This window comes from Aphelocoma coerulescens, chromosome 10 (assembly GCF_041296385.1).
Source record: "Aphelocoma coerulescens isolate FSJ_1873_10779 chromosome 10, UR_Acoe_1.0, whole genome shotgun sequence".
Lineage (NCBI taxonomy): Eukaryota > Metazoa > Chordata > Aves > Passeriformes > Corvidae > Aphelocoma > Aphelocoma coerulescens.
Window position 1 is genome coordinate 10,725,439 of NC_091024.1, and position 17,926 is coordinate 10,743,364.

At 47.8% G+C, this 17,926-nt stretch overlaps 1 protein-coding gene across 4 annotated transcripts in view; it reads right to left on the minus strand.

Annotated features, from left to right (window-relative positions):
* The window catches only part of IGDCC4 (immunoglobulin superfamily DCC subclass member 4), an 88,814-nt gene that overhangs the window by 5,901 nt on the left and 64,987 nt on the right, over positions 1-17,926 (minus strand). For 3 of the 4 annotated variants that reach the window (XM_069026375.1, XM_069026377.1, XM_069026378.1), the window contains 10 exons: positions 16,960-17,133; positions 16,141-16,374; positions 11,716-11,823; positions 11,243-11,426; positions 10,468-10,595; positions 10,092-10,262; positions 9,458-9,595; positions 8,865-8,970; positions 7,705-7,939; positions 631-795 (listed from right to left, as the gene is read on the minus strand). In XM_069026375.1, the coding sequence (XP_068882476.1) occupies positions 631-795; positions 7,705-7,939; positions 8,865-8,970; positions 9,458-9,595; positions 10,092-10,262; positions 10,468-10,595; positions 11,243-11,426; positions 11,716-11,823; positions 16,141-16,374; positions 16,960-17,133 (1,643 nt within the window). The remainder of the gene's footprint in view (positions 1-630; positions 796-7,704; positions 7,940-8,864; positions 8,971-9,457; positions 9,596-10,091; positions 10,263-10,467; positions 10,596-11,242; positions 11,427-11,715; positions 11,824-16,140; positions 16,375-16,959; positions 17,134-17,926) is intronic. The other variant, XM_069026376.1, reaches the window with a different exon arrangement.

Sequence of the window (17,926 nt, forward strand, 5' to 3'; positions counted from 1 at the left end):
AGGAAGGAAACATAGGTAGGTTACTTAGAAGTATTTGCTGGGGGGGTGAATGAACTTTTTAAAAGAATAACCAAAGAAATCTTCTGGTACACAGTCAGCCTGAGCAGGTGTCAGCTTGCTTTGCTAAAACATCCCAATCCTTGTACACTCTCCCAAACACAGGAGTGCATACTTATTCCAATGATGCAATATCAGAAATAGGATTTCCTCCCAGTCTATGCACCCACATAAAGAACACAAGTGCAGTGAAGATTACTCTGTCCTATTTGGAGAAGAGAGTTTAAATCAACCGTTGATCTTTGACTCCTTTTACAGCCAAAAATGCAATCCCTCTGTCAGGCAAGCATGCTGTAGATCTTAATGACTGTGCTGAGCACTGCAGCTCCTAACTCACTCGGGCTGATTGCTGCACAAGCCACAGCAAAGACTCCAAGCAGACTGCTGGTGTCTGGCTCCAGATCCTCAAGAACCAGGACTGCCATGACCCTGCTGACAACCGAGCTTCTGACCCCACCTGGCCGTCACCAGAAGAACAAGCCCACAAAAAAGGGGCTGCAAAATGGAGAAAGGGAGATGGAGACATAAATGGAAAACCCACATCAGAACACACAAGTCAACAAAGACACCCACCATCACAGCATCATAAACCAGGGCTTGTAAGAGAAGCTTCTGCCCTGCGCTGGAAGGGAGCCTCAGTGACCCATTGACAGCAGAGAGAGGCTCTTTGGTGATGGTGTCCCCATATCTGGTGATGCTGTTGGTCCAGGCCTGGTTGGCTGATTTATTCCATGAAGACTGCAGGGGAAAAGTGGGAGGAGAAAAGATCCAGTTATCACAGACACAGATTCTTATCCTCATACATCTGAAATGAGAAGCAGCTTGAAAAAGCAAAGTGCAAGTTGGGAAAATACCATAAATGTGGAGGACACTTCTGATAGCATCAAAATAAAAATGCTCTGCTATGGACTCACACAGTCACTGCCTTAGAACTGGGTTTATTGCTGTTACATGGGCTGATGCAGAGCACAGGGATAAAAGATGCCAGATGGTTTACAACTGGTTGCATAAGGGGCTTTCCACTGATTCTCAAATTGTGAGGCCAACAGGTATATCATAGCACAGACATCATTTAGAGGTCCACTGGAATCAGCTCCCTGCAAAGCTGCAACAGCCCAGAGCAGAATGAGCCTACTGAAAAATACCACAGAGCTGGGAAGGGACAGGGAAATCTGGAGCTGAATACCAGTCTTTGCTTCAGCACAAGCGATGCTCCACAGCATGGAGAAGGATCCTCACCTGTGGGCATTGCCTTGTGTGCTCCAGTAAGAGCTGGAGATTCTGCTAAACCACTCACTCTGCAGCACAGACAAGAGCTCCTGCACCAAGCCAGGACTTGGGAAAACACTCTGCCATTCCCCATCAAGACAGAGGCACAAAATTGGGGGCCTTAATTTTTTTTTAATTTTTTTTTTTTTTTGTAACAGACCACCAAGCAATTCTTAGCTCAGCTTTAAATCCCCTGGGCAACCAGTGTTACCTTGTTTGTAGATCTAATTAAATTATATGGGCTGAACGCAATTTGTTCTGGGTTCTTTCAGCTTCCCCTTGCAATAAACTGTTGAATGCACACCTCTGTGTATGGGAAATGTGTGTCTTTAAGAGCTGAAGTTATTTAACAGCTCAGACTACTAGTTCACAGGCAGAAAAGTACTCTCTTTCCAGGTTTTGATTTTATTGGGCTGTCCTGCATGTACCTGAGCTGAGCCTTGCTAGTACTCACATACATCTACACATACATGCACACTCAGATTTAAGGACTGCACAGGCCCATTATTTCTGGCCTTGTTCTGCAGATGTTACATGTTGTGTTGGTAGAAGAGAGGCTGATGCAAAGAAGAAGGGGAGAAAATCCTGATTTGACAACAGCGAGTGCACACATGCACACAGAATACTGGTGGTGTGAGCACAATGGCTGTGTAGGGTGAAGATACACTGGATGTCTATTCAAACCCACTGACCCTCAACTGCTCACTGCCAGCAGGAGAAGCCCAGGATCCTGCTCTGCATATGTGGCTGCTCCTTAGGCCAAATCTATTCCAATAACCGCTAAAGTAGTGCAAGTCCAGCCGAGACAGCGAGGAGATTTCTGACATCAGCCTGACCTTGGGTGAGTCATTTGACCTCCTTGTGTCTCGGTCCATCTGGCTGGAAATTAGGTAGAAATACAGGACCAGATGTTGTATGTGAGCCAGGCATTCCTAAGTCAGCTATTTAGCAAGAAGCAAATGCTACCTCGTGCTGCCAGGGCTGGCAGAAGGACACTGAAGCGCTTGCGTGTGTGCTGAAGGGCAGATGGAGTTGCTCCCAAGCCCTCTGTCCACCCTCACCCAGGCACCCAAATGGCTCAACACCTTGTGGAAGGCAGAGCTATGTTACATCCCAGCACCACCTCCAAGTCACAGGAGCTTTGCTGCTGCCTCAGGAGCAAATTTTTAGCAAACAAATAGTGAAAAACCTCATTGATATGCCAACACCCTGCAGAACAGTGATGTCCAAGCCCAGTGCTGTGACTATCAAGCATTTGCTAATTTAGATGTGGATGCTTGAGGCAGTGTCTTTTCCATTTCTCTCTCTGCAATCCTCAACAATATATTCTGAGTCAAAAGCCTTCCCTAATTGCTCTGTTTCTAAGTGGACAATCATTAAACTACACTTTAATAGCGAGAAATCAACCAAGCGATCACAGAGAGCTCACAACAAGGAATACCTCCACATGCGAGTGCTCAAGGAGCGTATTCAATTTGCTTCTGCCGCCATCTGAAAGGCTTTCTGCAGCTACATCCCTGACTGATGGCTTCTGTGCCTCTTCCAAGGAACATACGTTACTGAGCAAATACTGCCTGGAAATTTCAGCACTGAACCTACACAAATCTGCACACATGCACCAAATGTGTGTCCTGTTAGAGATGCCTGCATGCATATTTGCCATCAGAGAGATCTGAGCATCATACGCAGACACACACACACAGAGCAAACTCGAAAACCTTCTTGCAGGCATCTTGTGAATACCAAAAAAAGTGGAAAGAAACAGGCAGCTCTACTGCAATCCCCCATGGACCATCTGTTAGCGGAAATGTCAATCTGCCATGTTTACATAGGTTTTGATGACTCTGGGAACAGCCTGTTCAGCTCTGGCTGAAATTGGCTGCAACGAAGAACAAACTTGTTTTGTACCAGTTTGCAACTTTCAACAAACAGAAAAAACCATCAGCCACACAACATGGCCTGTGTCCCACATGTTGTTCAAGCACATTATGTTTGAGAGGGGGAAAAAAAGCAAAAGACAAATCCCTCTTGGGGCTTAGTCTCCAAGGCTGGGCAGCAGCAATTAACTCTAGGACTGTTTTCATCACAGACCTGAAGAAATCCTGTGTGCCTGAAAGCTCTGCTGCTTTTTTAAGTAGCATTTTTTGGTGTAAGAAATGATACTATTTCTTTTTACTCAAGGGGAGCTAGTGGGTGGCTGAAGGAAGGAAATGTTCTCTTGGTTTTTGCAACAAGAGTATTGAAGGCAAGGAGCAAGGAGTGTCAGTCTAATACTAATTTAAAGGGGGAAAAATCTCTTTGTTGGTTCCCTGCAAACACAAGAATGAAAACGAATAAAAACATCTTCCAATAAAAGACATTTCCATTACAGCTAAATCCTTATCAAAGCAAACAAGGCTTTTCATTTTAGCCTTTTTACAGAAACTCCGACTGGTAAAAACGTGCCTAGATCATGTTACCTTCTCAGTGACAAGTCATGATTTGATGCAAATATATGAGCTGAGAATGAACACACAGCAAAAGTCCAACTTGAAACCTTCCCTGGTTTTTGAGGATGGTTATTTAAAGTAGCTTGAAGCCCTGTGCAAAACGAGGCTGGGGGCATTTCAAATGTGCCCAGCTTTTGAGAGTGGTACAGCAGAGAGAAGGGATTCGTCGCTGAACAGCAGCGGGTGGGAGTGGGAAAGCTCCGTGTCACGCAAACACAGCAACATCCCTGCCCGCAGCTGGGATGCAACACAACACAGACCTCTCCCCAGCAGATAAAGAAGTCTCCGCTCGCTGTCACCAGGAGCACAGCTCTTGTCTGAGGCTTCTCTGAAAACACTGGGACTTCTCTTCCACGCAGAAAAATTTCAACACAAAAATGACAAACAACCCGGGTAAATCCAAGTTCCCTGATGTGTTACAGCTTCTGCTCTCTGAGTCACGGGGATGCTTTGTGGGAAATGCAGTTCTGTGGGAAGGAGGCCCACAGGGAAGGAGCAGGGCAGCAAGCAAGGAAGGCTCCAGCTCAAAAGAAGCACAACAGCAAACATTTCCAAGCCAAAATGCTTGGGTTTGGCTTCATTCAATGAAAAGCTGAAGTCTTCCATGGAAAGCAGATGCTTTTTAACATTCTCCCCCACCCTTTAAATTGCTTGGCCCACAAGCAGCAGTGACAGAGATGTCTGGAGCAGAGCCATTTTATCATCCTCAGTCCATCTGTCAGAGGAGACAGAGCTGCATCACCACAGCCTATGCACGACAGTGTCATTTATAATGGGGCTACTGAGGGCATCAGTCTGGGGGGTGCTTGCAAGGGGAAGAGAGTAAGAGAGGAAAATCACTTGTCAGTGTATTTGGAAATCCTTGTGTGCAACCACTGGAAACTTACATAAAGGAAGGAAAATGGACCACTGAATGGCCAAGTGTACTCCTGCCTAATGGAGCTGTGGCCATGCAGAGGGGTCCTGTGCCAACACCTTGGCTGCAGAAGCACCTTGCTGTCCTGCAGGCAGGGACAGCTGGGCCAGGAGGTTCCTCTGGGACTGTCCCACCTTCCACTTGCACCATCCTGCATCTCCAGCACCGTGTGTAACAGCTCAAGAGGAATCACAGCCCTAAGTTCAAAGGAACTGATGATCTTGACCTGAAAATGATCAAGGGGACACCTTGCAACCCTTGCCCACAATTCTTTGCAGAAATCAGTTCCAGTCTCAGGGTTTTTCAAGATTTCCTGCCCTCAGTCTGTTCTCCAGTCCCCACACCTGCAGAATGACATTCACTCACTCTGACTCCATATGGCATGAGGACAGTCTCTTCTTTGCATCTAACATGGAGCCTCCAATCTCAACTGGAACCTCAGGCTGCCACAAGAATAAAAGCAATAAAGAATAATCCATGGAATGATAAGTAATGTGTCAGCACGGGAACAGCCTGCAGGCACACAGCCTGCAGGCACAGAGCAGCCAATGCAAGTGCCAACCAGCCGACACAAACCAGGTTTCAGGAGTGTAACCTGAGGACAGAGGGACAAGCAGGCAACTGGAGGCCACAGCTACACAAACCTGCCCTGCAGTGGAAGCAGCTTCAGCCCAAGGGTCTGTCCCAGCCAACATCCCCAGCTCTGTGATGACATGATATGCTGCTAAACAAAAGGGATCCTTGAGACATTTCTCATTCCCTCTCTTCAGTGAATAGGACTTCAAGTCACAGTATCTGACCTAGAGCACCCTGGGGAGCTTCCCCTTGCCAGGCTGGACAGGAATTTCCTTCCACTATGATTTTCTTCTTCCTGTGGCTCTCTTGCATTCCTTGCCATGGGTTTTCACAGCCCCAACTTCACACAGCATGAGAGAAGAAAAGAGAAGGCAACAAAGGCAGCTGGTCACTGCAGGGTGCAAAGCTCCCACAACACTCTGTTCCAGGCAGGGTCCCTGGGGGTTTCCAGCTTCAGTGGATTCTGGGGGAAGCTATTTGCAGCACACAGGACACCCACATCTACTCCACAGCCTCGACTAGTGGCATTTTGTGTATAAGTAGGGAGATGCACACACTCACAACTGCTCCTAACTTGATTGACATCCAGAGTGGGCACCAGGTATGTGTGCACCACTCTGGCCACGTACCTGAGACCTACCCAGCCAGGTAACATCACATCACCAGCCAGACATGGAGCCTCTTGGCCACTGCAGCATAAAGGCCATATTCCTTTCACACTTGATTATACACATCAGAGTACAGAAAGGAAGTGATGGTGCTCAGGTGGCACTTCCAGCAGGAACGGGGCAGTGCAGGGAGCAGGGTCTCCTGCGTGGGAGTACATCTCCCTCCAGTGCCCGCTCCCAGCAACAACAGCCTGTTGCTCCCGACCACCACTCGATCTCCTCCACCTGCCAGGTCACCCTCCTGGTCGGCATGGATGACAACACTGCTCTCCGGGTGGCTGCTTCCCAGTGACCCTTGCTTCCCAATCCACATCCATCAAAAAAAAAAAAAATCCTCAGTGAATTTATCTCTCAATGGCCTTTCCCCATCCAATTATGGAGACCCTACAGCCAGAATTGTCTGTCTCCCCAAAGCTTTGGTCTGTGACTGTAACTCCGCTGCTGGGCACTGCCCATTCTGAGGGCCCCAAGCTCTCAGGCTGAGCCTCGAGGGGCCAGGCCTTGGCACTGTCCTCTCCAGCCCCTGCTTTGCACATATACAACTCTTGGTGTAAGCCCTTACAGGCAGGATTGCTGCTCTGGAAGAGAGATCTGGATATGCTTGCCTCCAGAAAGGCCTCACAAAGAAGGGAACTTCCTCTGACCCTGACCTGTTCTCAGGGGTAAGTCCCCATCACTGAAAACATTTGTTCCTTAATTTAACTGAAAGAGCCGTAGGAAATTCCTCACACTCTTTGGCTTGGATCCAGACAGGCAGCCACATTCCACCAAAATCCATAGATGTGGCTTGGCTGCAAACAAAACAGCCTCTCCTTCAGCTGAGCACTGATCTGCCACAGCATGCAGGGATGGCCACAGGCATGGGATGGCTTCAGCTCACAGGCTACTAAAGACAGAAGACTTTGTGTTTCCAAAAGATCACATCTGCACTGCCTCTAGCAGCATGGACAGGGCTCATGGTCAGCCAGGTACCTGAACTCACCTTCCCTCCAGTGACACACGAGCACATCATTGATGCATATGTGAAATCCCACATGCTCACAATGCATTTGTTTTACTGAACCTCCTAATTACTTTACATGCTCTCCCAGGGCTACAAAGAGAGACATAAACTGATTAACTAAATTAGGCCAATTAAAGGTTCCCTAATGGAATGAAATGTTTCAGGCAAGCTTGAAAGAGGAAACAGACAGGGAGGAATGAAAGACAATGCAGTGTCACACAAACCAAGCAGGGCAGGAAAAGACTACTTCAAAAAATAAGGTTCACAAAACCCCCACAATTTCACTTCTTGTTTATCTTCAAGAGTATTCCAGTGATCACACTATTTATGGAGACAGCTCCTTTTAGTCCAAGCAAAAGAGAATCCTGGAAGGCCACGTGTCTGCTCTAGACCTCACACTTCCTCCCACCATCCACATGCCACAGCAACAGGAATACCACAGCTTTCTGCAACACCAAGTCTGGCAGCAGCTTCTCAGATTGAGGGGTCACTGTCCCAGGAGATGGAAAGGGGTGGTAGATGGCACAGGGATCCCAAATTATATCCAACAGCCAAGGCTGACCCAGTCAAGTTCTACAGAGGGAAGAAATGTGTGACTGCCTAGCACCAGCCTGCAGCCAAGACTGCTGACACTGCAGAGCCAGGACAGGATTCCCAGCAGCCACACACCAAACAAAGGCTCTTGCCAAGGGTGGAAACCCAGTCACCACGTGCATGGGTCCTTACCTTCCTCTTCCCATGAACGATGTCCTCAGGGAGGCTCTTGTGGATGAGGCTGTGCACTTCTGTCAGCTCTGTGATATCCCCCAGGGGCAAGGGCGCATCCTCTGGGAGCGGGGACATGAGGGACTCGAGCTCATGTGAGTCCAAGGTGGCACTGGGAGAGGCAACCCCTTGCCTGCTCCGGTGGTAGTATGTGTGGTTGCCAGCAGCCTGGGAATCCAGGCCTGGTAGGGCCTCCCTGAGGGAAAACAAGCAAGAGTTGACATCTCAGCTGGTCCTTGTGGAAGTGACTAGGCACAAGCCCTGCCCTGCCCTGCCACTCCTGGGGATATTCTTTATCCACATCCCACTCGAACACCTTTCACTGCAGATGTATCTCTGCACCACCTTGGTTAATGCCAAAACTCAGACAAATCCCACTGTGGGATGCAAAGCTCTCCCTTTGCCAGCAAACCCCAAGGGCAGGAGACGCCCTGAGTTCCAGCAGGAGCAGGTGCTTACCAACCCTGGCCCATGGGGAGCTGTGTCACTCCTGTCACCTCTGCTTTACAGGTTAGAGATACAACACGACAGAAAAGTTCAGTGGCCACATTAGGATGAGACTTCAGAAGCTGCTTGTACCTAGTCCTGAAATCTGCTGTGAGCTCAAAGCTCATCTGAACAACTAAGCTGTTTTCTGCTCATGGTCTTTCCAAATGCTTGTGGCTGGATTCAGACCCCTGGGATAGCAGGGGGCTTTGGGCTGCGTCCAATCCTCCTTAAACCAGCCTGTCATTCACTGGGAAGTTTTTCATCATTTTCTCAGCTGGAAGTTAACAAACCATTTCCAAACATCCTTAGAGCTGTGCAATCTCAGAAGCCAAATACTACCCACACTAACAGACACAGGTAATAAACTGGTTCTTCCATTTTCTTGGGCATTTTCTTTCTCTAAAAAAAAAAAAACCCTGCTAATCTAAGAAAGCAATTTGAAGCGAAACTACTGAGAAAATAAATCAGTGAAAAAATTATACTAAATATGCTCCTTATCCATCCACAGATCCAAGTTGTGCATTAACTGTGTCCTACACTGCATGCCAAGCAGCCCAGCTGAACAGGGCATACAGCTCACAGTGCTTTTGTCTCCTTCCACAGCAGCTTCCTTTACCTGAGGTGACACCCACCTGTGCTTGCTGTTGCGGAAGCTGGCGCACATGCAGAAGAGAATGCAGAGCAGCCCCAGGCACACTCCCACGATGATCCCCGTCACAGAGTGGATATCCAGGACATCTAGGAGGGCAAGGAAGGACAGCCACATCATTTCAGCTGCTAGCGGGAAGAAGGTACAAAGTGTCTCACGTTCAGAGAAGCACCAGCTGTACTAAAACAAACAGGTTTAAAAGGTCCTTCTAACCCAACTGTTCTATGGTTCTGATTCTATACACAAAAAACAGTAAGATTCCTTGGCAGTGGCAATTTAGAGCAACTTAAAGCAAACTGGCATCTATGCATATTCATTAATGTCACGCTACAGCAAGATGCAGGTTGCATGTGCCCTTCCAGATGAATCAAGATGGGGAAGAGATGAAGTTTGGCTGTGGGATGGGTTCTGAAGCTGCACATCTGAGGGCTCTGCTGTGATCCTCTGCACTGCCCTGTAGAGAATCCTATCTCACATCCTACACAGCGACACCAGGCAATTGCTTGGCAAACAGAAATGTCACTGCTGACAAATCACAGTCTCCCCAATGCCCTGGGGCAAGGGTGGAATTCATACCAGACAGCTTCTCCCGGAGGGTGTGCACATCCTTAACGTTGGAATAGGGACCGGATCCCACCACTGTCTTTGCTCCCATCTTGAAGAAGTACCTGGTATCACTTTCCAGGCCATGCACTTCAGTGCTGAAGATGTTTCCTGACCAAAAGCAAACCAAAAGAGGTTTAAAATGTGCTGTTTCAAGAGTATTCAGATGCTGCAGCAAAGCAGCTGTGGAATTGCTGGATCCTCAGAAGTGAGGGATTTTGTGACATTTTTGTGCATTTTATACACCTCTTCAGTAATAATGAACTTTCTGCTTACAGATCCGACAATACAGATGCTGCTAGCACATGTTTCTCTAGGAATAACTGGCTGCCAGCCTGTATCTGTGGGATATTTCCTGGATGATAATGGCTATTTCAGCCCCAGACATGTATGATTTCATGTCTCTCAGTAGCCATGTCCCTGGACTCTCCACTATGACCGGGTCCAGCATATGCTTCAAGAAAACTGGCAGGATGAGCTCTTCAATACTTGTCTGTGCTCACAGTGAGGCAGAAATCAAGGCAGCAGGACTGAGCAACCAGGGCTACAGAGGCAGGGAAGGAGGCAGGAGGACTCTGGGGTATTATGGTACCTGGAAGAGGCTCACCTTCTCGTGTCAGCAAGGTCCACATGTCATCTGGCTGCGTATTGTTGGCATTGTACAGGATGAGATACTCCACAATGATGCCATTGGGCTCCACAGGTGGGCACCAGTGCACCTGAACAGCATAGGGGTTGAGAGGGTGCAGCCGCAGGTCAGATGGAGGAGTGGAGGGGCCTGGCAGAGACAAATAAAGACCCAGCCTGAGCAGCAGAAGAGGAGCAGAGCATTTGCCCCCAGAGGGCCTCCCAGCACGTACTCAAGGCCATCAGAACTTAGACAGAGTCTAAGATCACATCTCTCAGGGGCACATTAGGGGGGATCTGATAGAGACTCAAGGAAAGCCAGGAGAAATGAGGATTTGGTTCCCATAAACACTCACGGTCAGGCAGGGTGAAGCGCTCCACCACGCTGCCGAAGGGCCCATCAATACCAACACCGTTGGACTGCACAGCAAACTCATACCTGGTGTAGGGCTTCAGCCCACTAATGAGAATGTCTTCATCTGAGCTGGAAAGAGAGGACACAGCACGAGGCCATGAACACCTGAGGGTTCTCCCAAGTCACCTTGACACCTCACCAGGAACACTCTAAGAGATCATCCTAGCTCTGACAGTATTTGATTTTCCACCTAAAGCTCCTGCAGCCATGTGAATGCAAGAACACTCAGCTCCCAGGGACAGAGTAAAGCAGTTCCCAGTCTTCAAGACCATTTCTGATGTACTTGCAGGGAAAAGTTGAAAACAGCCTGGTTAGAGGCTAAAAATGGACATGAGTATTCAGATGTAAAATACATCCCAAATTATTAAAACTGCTTAAACTCTAGCAATTTATAGACCAAATTTGTGAGGACCATCTCACAAATCATGAATGCGTAATTGTACCCGGTTGTTAACAAGTGTGCAAGGTCCAACCACAGCAATAAAAGATGCAGAGACCAGTAAACAATTCCTTGGTATTCAAGTCAAGACAAGTCCCAAGAACTGCCACATCTCAGCAGTTCTGAACATTATCTGTGACCATAGCAGATATTCCAAGCATATGAAACATCCAGGATTTTGCTAAGTTCTGGAAATTCCATGCAGCTTCCTCCTGCCCCGTGTTCATTCCTGCCATGAACAACACATGGCAGATGAACCCTTGGCACCCCTCTTCACCTGGTGTAGTACGTCACAAGAGAGGCGTTTTTCAGGCCCCAGGGGCTGAAGCGCACAGTGTAGTTGACTATTTTGACTGTTGTGAAGTCAGGTTTCTTCCAGCGGAGCCATATGGAGGTTGAGCTGTTGGACTCTGCATAGACTTGGACTGGAGGCAGCGGAGGCCCCTTCTGCACAGGGGGATCTACGGTGCAGCACAAAAAGAGAAGTGGAGATGTACATGACAGTAGTGCCACTCACACCCAGTATAAGAACAACCCTAATGAGAAGGGAGATATTTTGCTCCTTTCTCTCCCTCCAAATTCCTCCAATGCATTTTGCAACGACTGTCAAAGGAAGTTCCCTTATGTTATGACCTTCCCTATTTTGGTATTGTCCTTTCTGAAATTCATCTTCTGTTACCCCTCTTACCCTTCCTCTGAAGCCATGTGCCAAGCAGAAGAGACAGACAACAAGTGAAGGGCACTTCTCACCTACTGCTGCCACAGGTGCCTTTTCTGTTTTGCCCTTCCAAACCGCCGCATAGCCATCTTCATGCTTATTGAATGCCACCAGCTTCACCTCATACAGTTTCCCAGGAGCTGGAAAAATCAATCAGGGTTTACCTTGGGTTATTTTTGTCACCAACCTTCCCCAGTCAGACATGTTTTCTTTGATCCCACCAGCTTTTGTCACCATCCAAGAAAGCAGCTTGAACACAATAAATACATTTTTGTTACCTTATACCTAAATAAATATCACCTAATACCTAAATTACAGTAGGAAGTCCCCCTTCCACTTACAGGCTTCCCACACACAAACACTGTCTCACAGCCGGTGTATGTTATCCACACAGCTGCTCTTTGGTTCTCCCCTTGCTTTTGACAGAAATTATCAGCAGAAAATGGACTTGCCCCAGCCCTCAAGGGTTGACCAGTGTCCTGGCCTGCAGCACATCTACTCAGGATCTCTAGATCTTCCTCCCTTGCAAACTACTAAAGAAACCTACACATGCTGACTACTCTCTCCACCATGGAAGTGATTGCACTGCACTGCACTGTTTATTCCCGAGGACTAAGGACATTCTCTCCTCCCCCAAAATGTACCTCCTGTTTCTGAAGTCCTTTCTGATTTATTCACTGCTGTGAGGATCTTCCTTCCAGCAATTCCTCAAACGCCCTGTTAAGCCACTGGCAGCCTTTACTGTATGGTGTCTATTTTGCCTCCACAGTAGAGCTTCCCAATTTGCAATTAGAAAAGCAACAGTGTACAGAAAACCCACACCAAAAACTTGAGGGTCCTCAATGCACACTCTTCCCATCAGAGAGCCTTGCACTGTGGGGAATCTCAAACTGAGCTGCAGGACAGGGCGCTCTGTCTCCAAGCCGTGCTGCCCTGGTCCAAAATCCACTTCCCTCTTTTCCTCCATCCTTTCATCAGCTGAAATGCTCCTCTGCTGTAGCATCTGAGGGGTTTTTTAATGGAGATGTTTAATCAAAGAAACAACCTGGGGGATATAAAGTTCTCAAAGAAGACACTCCCTGAGCCAGTCCCTTCAGGAGCTCAGCCAGAGCAGTCCACACTGCCTTTTGTTGCCTTGGCTGCAGCACATTGATGAAGTTTGTTAATTTGGGACATGCCTCTTCATTCCCTGCCCTCACAGATCACTGCTCTCTTTGCCAGACAACGTAAGCAGAATGAAACCTTTCTTATTGATGCCAATTTTATTATTACTGCCCTGATTACACTCCCAGAGGCTGATGGTACCAATTACCAAAGGCTTTCTCTGCTCCACAACAAATGCTCACGCTCAGAATAAAAAACAGTTCAGCCACGTTTTTCTCCCCCAAAGAATCCCAAAAGCAAACAGAGTTTTGTCTGCCTCCAAGACAGCCTGATCTGCATTTCCACATTCTCCTGCCACAGAAGAATGTTTTGAACCCACACAACGGGGATAAGACCTAGGGGCACTCAACCTCCAAAGGGCCAGGACCACAGGCTCAGTGGAACAAAGAACCCCCAGCCCATCTCTTGCCAGGACCACACTCTCCTTCTGCCTGAGCTTTGGGCTGGGCTTCACTGGGACATGAGCACATCATGGACAGTGCCATCCAAAACAATGAGGAGAAGCTCACAGATGCGATGCAGCTGTGGGCAGCTCCTGTTGGAGAATGGAGTGAAGAAAAGGACAAGTCCTCCATCTCCATCCCTGGGCAGGACCAATACAGCAGCTGCTTACACGTGATGCCAGGGGAGCTCGACTACAAGATCAAGCACCTCACATCCTGAAAATAGGGGTATTTTGGATTTCTCAGTCAGACGATTGGCTTCAATTTCTATACACAGGCCCAGATGTTCAAGCTCATAGAACAGGCAGACATAAAACTCTATCAAGCTGTCAAGAAGCTGGTAGGCAGCATGAAAACAGATGTCTTTCACTGCATTCCATCATACATTAAATATAAGCAGAATAATCTAGACCAGATAATTTCAAATCACTAATCTGGATGGCTGCATAATATATCCAATATGCTAAATATGTTGCTTCACTCAGCGTTTCAAGGTGTTCATATTGGCCAGGTGCCATAAGCCATACTTTCCTTTAAGTGGGAAAACACCCTGATTTCCAGAGCATTACTTCCAGAGGAATGCGATCTTCCTTCATGGGAATGTGGAAGACAGGATCAGATCCCTGCCATTTATTTTTCACATAAATTATGGCCCTGGTAGTTGCACATCCAAGAGACTAAGTGCTAGAACATTGATGGAAGTCACTAAGAATTTTTCAGGGAAAAGTTCTCCTGGTGATTCAGGAAAGCTTCCTTCTGATTTTGTGGACTCATGAAATTTCTGGATTTCCTATGTCCCCTTGACCAGCTGCCCACCTCTCTCACAGGACTGCAGCACACACCTCTCAGGTAAGACACAAGGTACCATTAGTGAAACCATTCTAAGGAGACACAGTTTGCTCCAGAGATTAGCACGAGATGGGAGAAGTCTTCTGTTTCAAGCCACACCTCAAACCAAGATAAGGGGCAGAACGCTGGCTTCAGTGACACTACGGAGCTGTGGAGCCACGGGACGTGTAGTGACCACTCTGGCCCTTGTCTGTACTGACATGGAATGCACCACATCTGAGCTCAGCCTGTTATTCCCAGTGCCCAACCTGGGATTTCCTGACACCACTTCAAACACCAGAACAGGCTTCCTAGAGAGGTGGTCGATGCCCCAAGCCTGTCAGTGTTTAGAAGACATTTGGACAGAATTTGCTTTAATTTTTGGTCAGCACTGAGGTACCCAGGCAGTTGGACTCAATGACCATTGTAGGTAATCCCAAGAGACAGTGTTGGGTATTTGTCTTTACAGATGGATCTTAGGAGAGGTTTCCAGTGCTGTGCTTTCCAGGCAGATATCCATGAACTGGGAAATCCCCCCAGCTAATTCCCCATCAGCCCAGATCACATTAGGGCTGCCAGTCCTTCCTGAGACCCCTACCTGCTCTACCTACAAGCTGCAGTCCTAAGTACCTGCACAGGGCAGTTCTGCACCATAAAACTAAACCCTTCTAAATCCCAACCACTCCTCCTTGTTTCATGTGCAGACTCCCTGCCTTCCTCAGATTCCTGACCCCTTCCTTTACTGTATGCGTGCAGGAGCACATCATTCAACAGCATGAGAGGAGCAGAGGGAACATCCTGGGCTGGGAGAAACCCGAGACTGCGCTCCTGACACAGCGATAGCCGATACACAGCTGCCAAATCATACGGAAACCATTAGGGCTTGACGGATGCCCAAATTCAAGGAAGTAATTACTGGAGAACAAGCAGCCTTCTCAGCATCATCGTGCCAGAGCATTTGGAACCAATTCAGCCCACTCCGAGCCCCTTCACCGACTGACTTGCCAGTGGTTGGAGCAGCACGTGATGATGTTTATATGTGGTTTCCTCTGCGCAATAATTACAGACCTAAATTCTTCAGAGAAACTCATCACTGTTAACACTCTCAGTGGCAAGATGGCTGAGACAGAGCCGGGAGACCACTTAAGAGATGGCACAAACAGTCCTTCCAGGTGCTGCAAACTGGCCTTTACACTGTGCATAATATATATGCTACAAGCGTGAGTTAAACCAGCATGACACACATGCGCCCTACAGTTTCCACTCACTGGGCAGTAACAGGGATGAAGCATAAAGTGGGGGACGGAAGAACTCTAGGAAGCAGAAATCCTCTTTCAAGGATGCATCTGCCATGACTCTCTTCTTTCTCCATCCTGTATCAATGGGTAAATCAATTAATTAATACAATCAGATGTTAGGAACATAATCCCATGTGGGAAATGCCAAGCGCAGTGAGCCAGGCAGGCAGGTCTCACTGCTGTTCAGATGTTCTCCAGTCATGGACACTCACTCTTCCATCTCTTTTCCCTTAGTGGGAGGTAGAGGAGAATAATGGGCTAAAATTAGTATGCTGGGAATTATCCTGTCTCTGCACTTTAATACAGAGAGATTTCAAACACCACGCAATTATGGAGCTCCTTAGAAACAGACCGGGAAGGAGAGATCATTGTACTGACTGGAGATTTCAATCTCGGCACTCTTTATAGTGACACAATAAAAAAACTAATTAATTAAGAACCACTTGTTAGCATATACTAAGTATATTGGTAACCCTTGGTTAAAATCCCTGCTTAATTGGCATCAGAAATTTCTGTGCTTTTGATACTGCTCAACACAAGCCTCAAGAGCCCCACTCCAGAAAGGATTTTGGATGCTCTTAAAAAACCTCAGATGGTCCTGGCCCTATGTATCTCCAGCCAAGCAAACAACTGAGCCTCTTGGGAGCATCCTGGGATGCTACAAAGTGCAAGAGACAGGCCCTGGGTTTCCACACCAAATGCTAGGAAGATGCAGCCAGCTAACCTAGTCGAGTCAGCTCATACTGCTTCACTTTCTTCTTTAGTTTTATGGGTCCTACATCCCAGCTCTCATCTTCAGCACCATCCAAAGGGCTCTCATCACTGGACTCCTCCGGGCCCACCTCTCTGTAGTAGAGCTTGTATCCAGATATCTGGGCATGGTTGGCTGGAGGCTGCCACGTTATCAAGAGAGACTCCATCTTCGCTCGGACTTTTAATTCTGTCGGGGCAAATGGGACTGAGAGAAGAAGACAAGAGAAAAACATTCAGCCACATAACTCCATTTCCCTGGTCTACTGAATCCTCCCTATCCTCAGTAGTGGGGGAAGAGTGTGAGGAAAAGGCTGTCCTGAGTGGGATGTCTCCACTCCCTGACAGTGGAGAGTGGGACAGTCACACTCTACCACTGACTTTCCCAGCTGGGTGATACAGGAAACAACGTCACAAAGCCACTATGGGGGTTTCCCAATGTATTCTGAGATATCACCATCTTTAACCACTACTGGAGTCTGGCATGGGCTCGTTTCTGTTTGGAAGAATTGTCTATTCACTCCCAAATGTCATAATATTGGGATCTGGAGTTCTGTTTGTTTGTTTGCTTTTTTTTTTAAGAACTTTCACAGCTGCACATGGAGGGTGCAAAGCCCCACTGCCCAGGCAAGCAGTGAGATGTACAGGGGCTGCTGAGCAGCAAGGAAAAGGTGAGCACTTTGGTCTGACAAAAACCAATGGTTGTAATACCCAAAGGAAAGCAAGTATCTCTGAAAATGCCTTAAGTTCCCCACACCCTGTCCCAAATCCCAGGCATTCCCCAGCCTCCTACCATGTGTCTGGTTGTCTCTGTCAGGAGTCCGATGCTGGGTCCACTCGGAAGGGGCCCCGTATCCCACACTGGTGCTGGCTGCAATTCGAACTTTGTACACTTTGTTGGGATGGAGCGAGTAGAGGGTGATCTGGGTCTCATTTCCACCCACTTCAATGGAGGTGACCTGATCTGCTGGAACCAAGGGGACACCACTGAAAAGAGGGATTTCCCAGCCAAAGGGAAGTACAGCTGAGCAACCACAAGCCTTGTTACCCCCTTGTGGTCTGCACAGCCTGGGCTGGCTTGGCTTTGCCCAGAGCAGTCTTATGCCACCAGGGAAACCAGAACTAAAGGCTGGGCAGAGCTGATATTCTGACTGACAATTCCCTTCATCACGTTCCAAACTGCAGGTTGCCTTAGCACCACAGAGCCTGCCCAGAGGGAGCTGTCAGAAACCTTGCCCTGATGACGTGATGGTGGAACATGAACACAGCTAATGGGAGCTGATGGGATGTTCCAGTGCTTCTCACTGCTGTACTTAAACCCTCACCTTAATGTGAACCAGAACTGTCCAGCAGCCCTTTCTGCAAAATTCACACCCTCATCCACACCAGACACAGTAATACTGCTCCCTCTTCAGCCCACCCAAGTTCATAAGGGAGGTAACAGGAAATTTAAACTGAGAGTAGCCTGGGATTTTCACTGTATCAACTAACTGGTTTTGCTGAAGATTCATGCAGCCTGTTTAGAGTATGTGGAGGTCTTGATTTCAGATTCCTCTGGCGTCAACTCAGTCAGGAGCACTGTCCATGCTATGTAACAGCATGTTGCTGAGTGTGATCCCTGGATTGCAAGTGTTTCCAAGGTTTTACGATGCCACTGAGCCATGTGCAGGCTCAAGGCAAAAGAACCAGAGCCAGGAGTCACAGCACAGACTACTAATCCAGCTCAAATACATGGGAACAGGTCCAGCACCTCATCACAC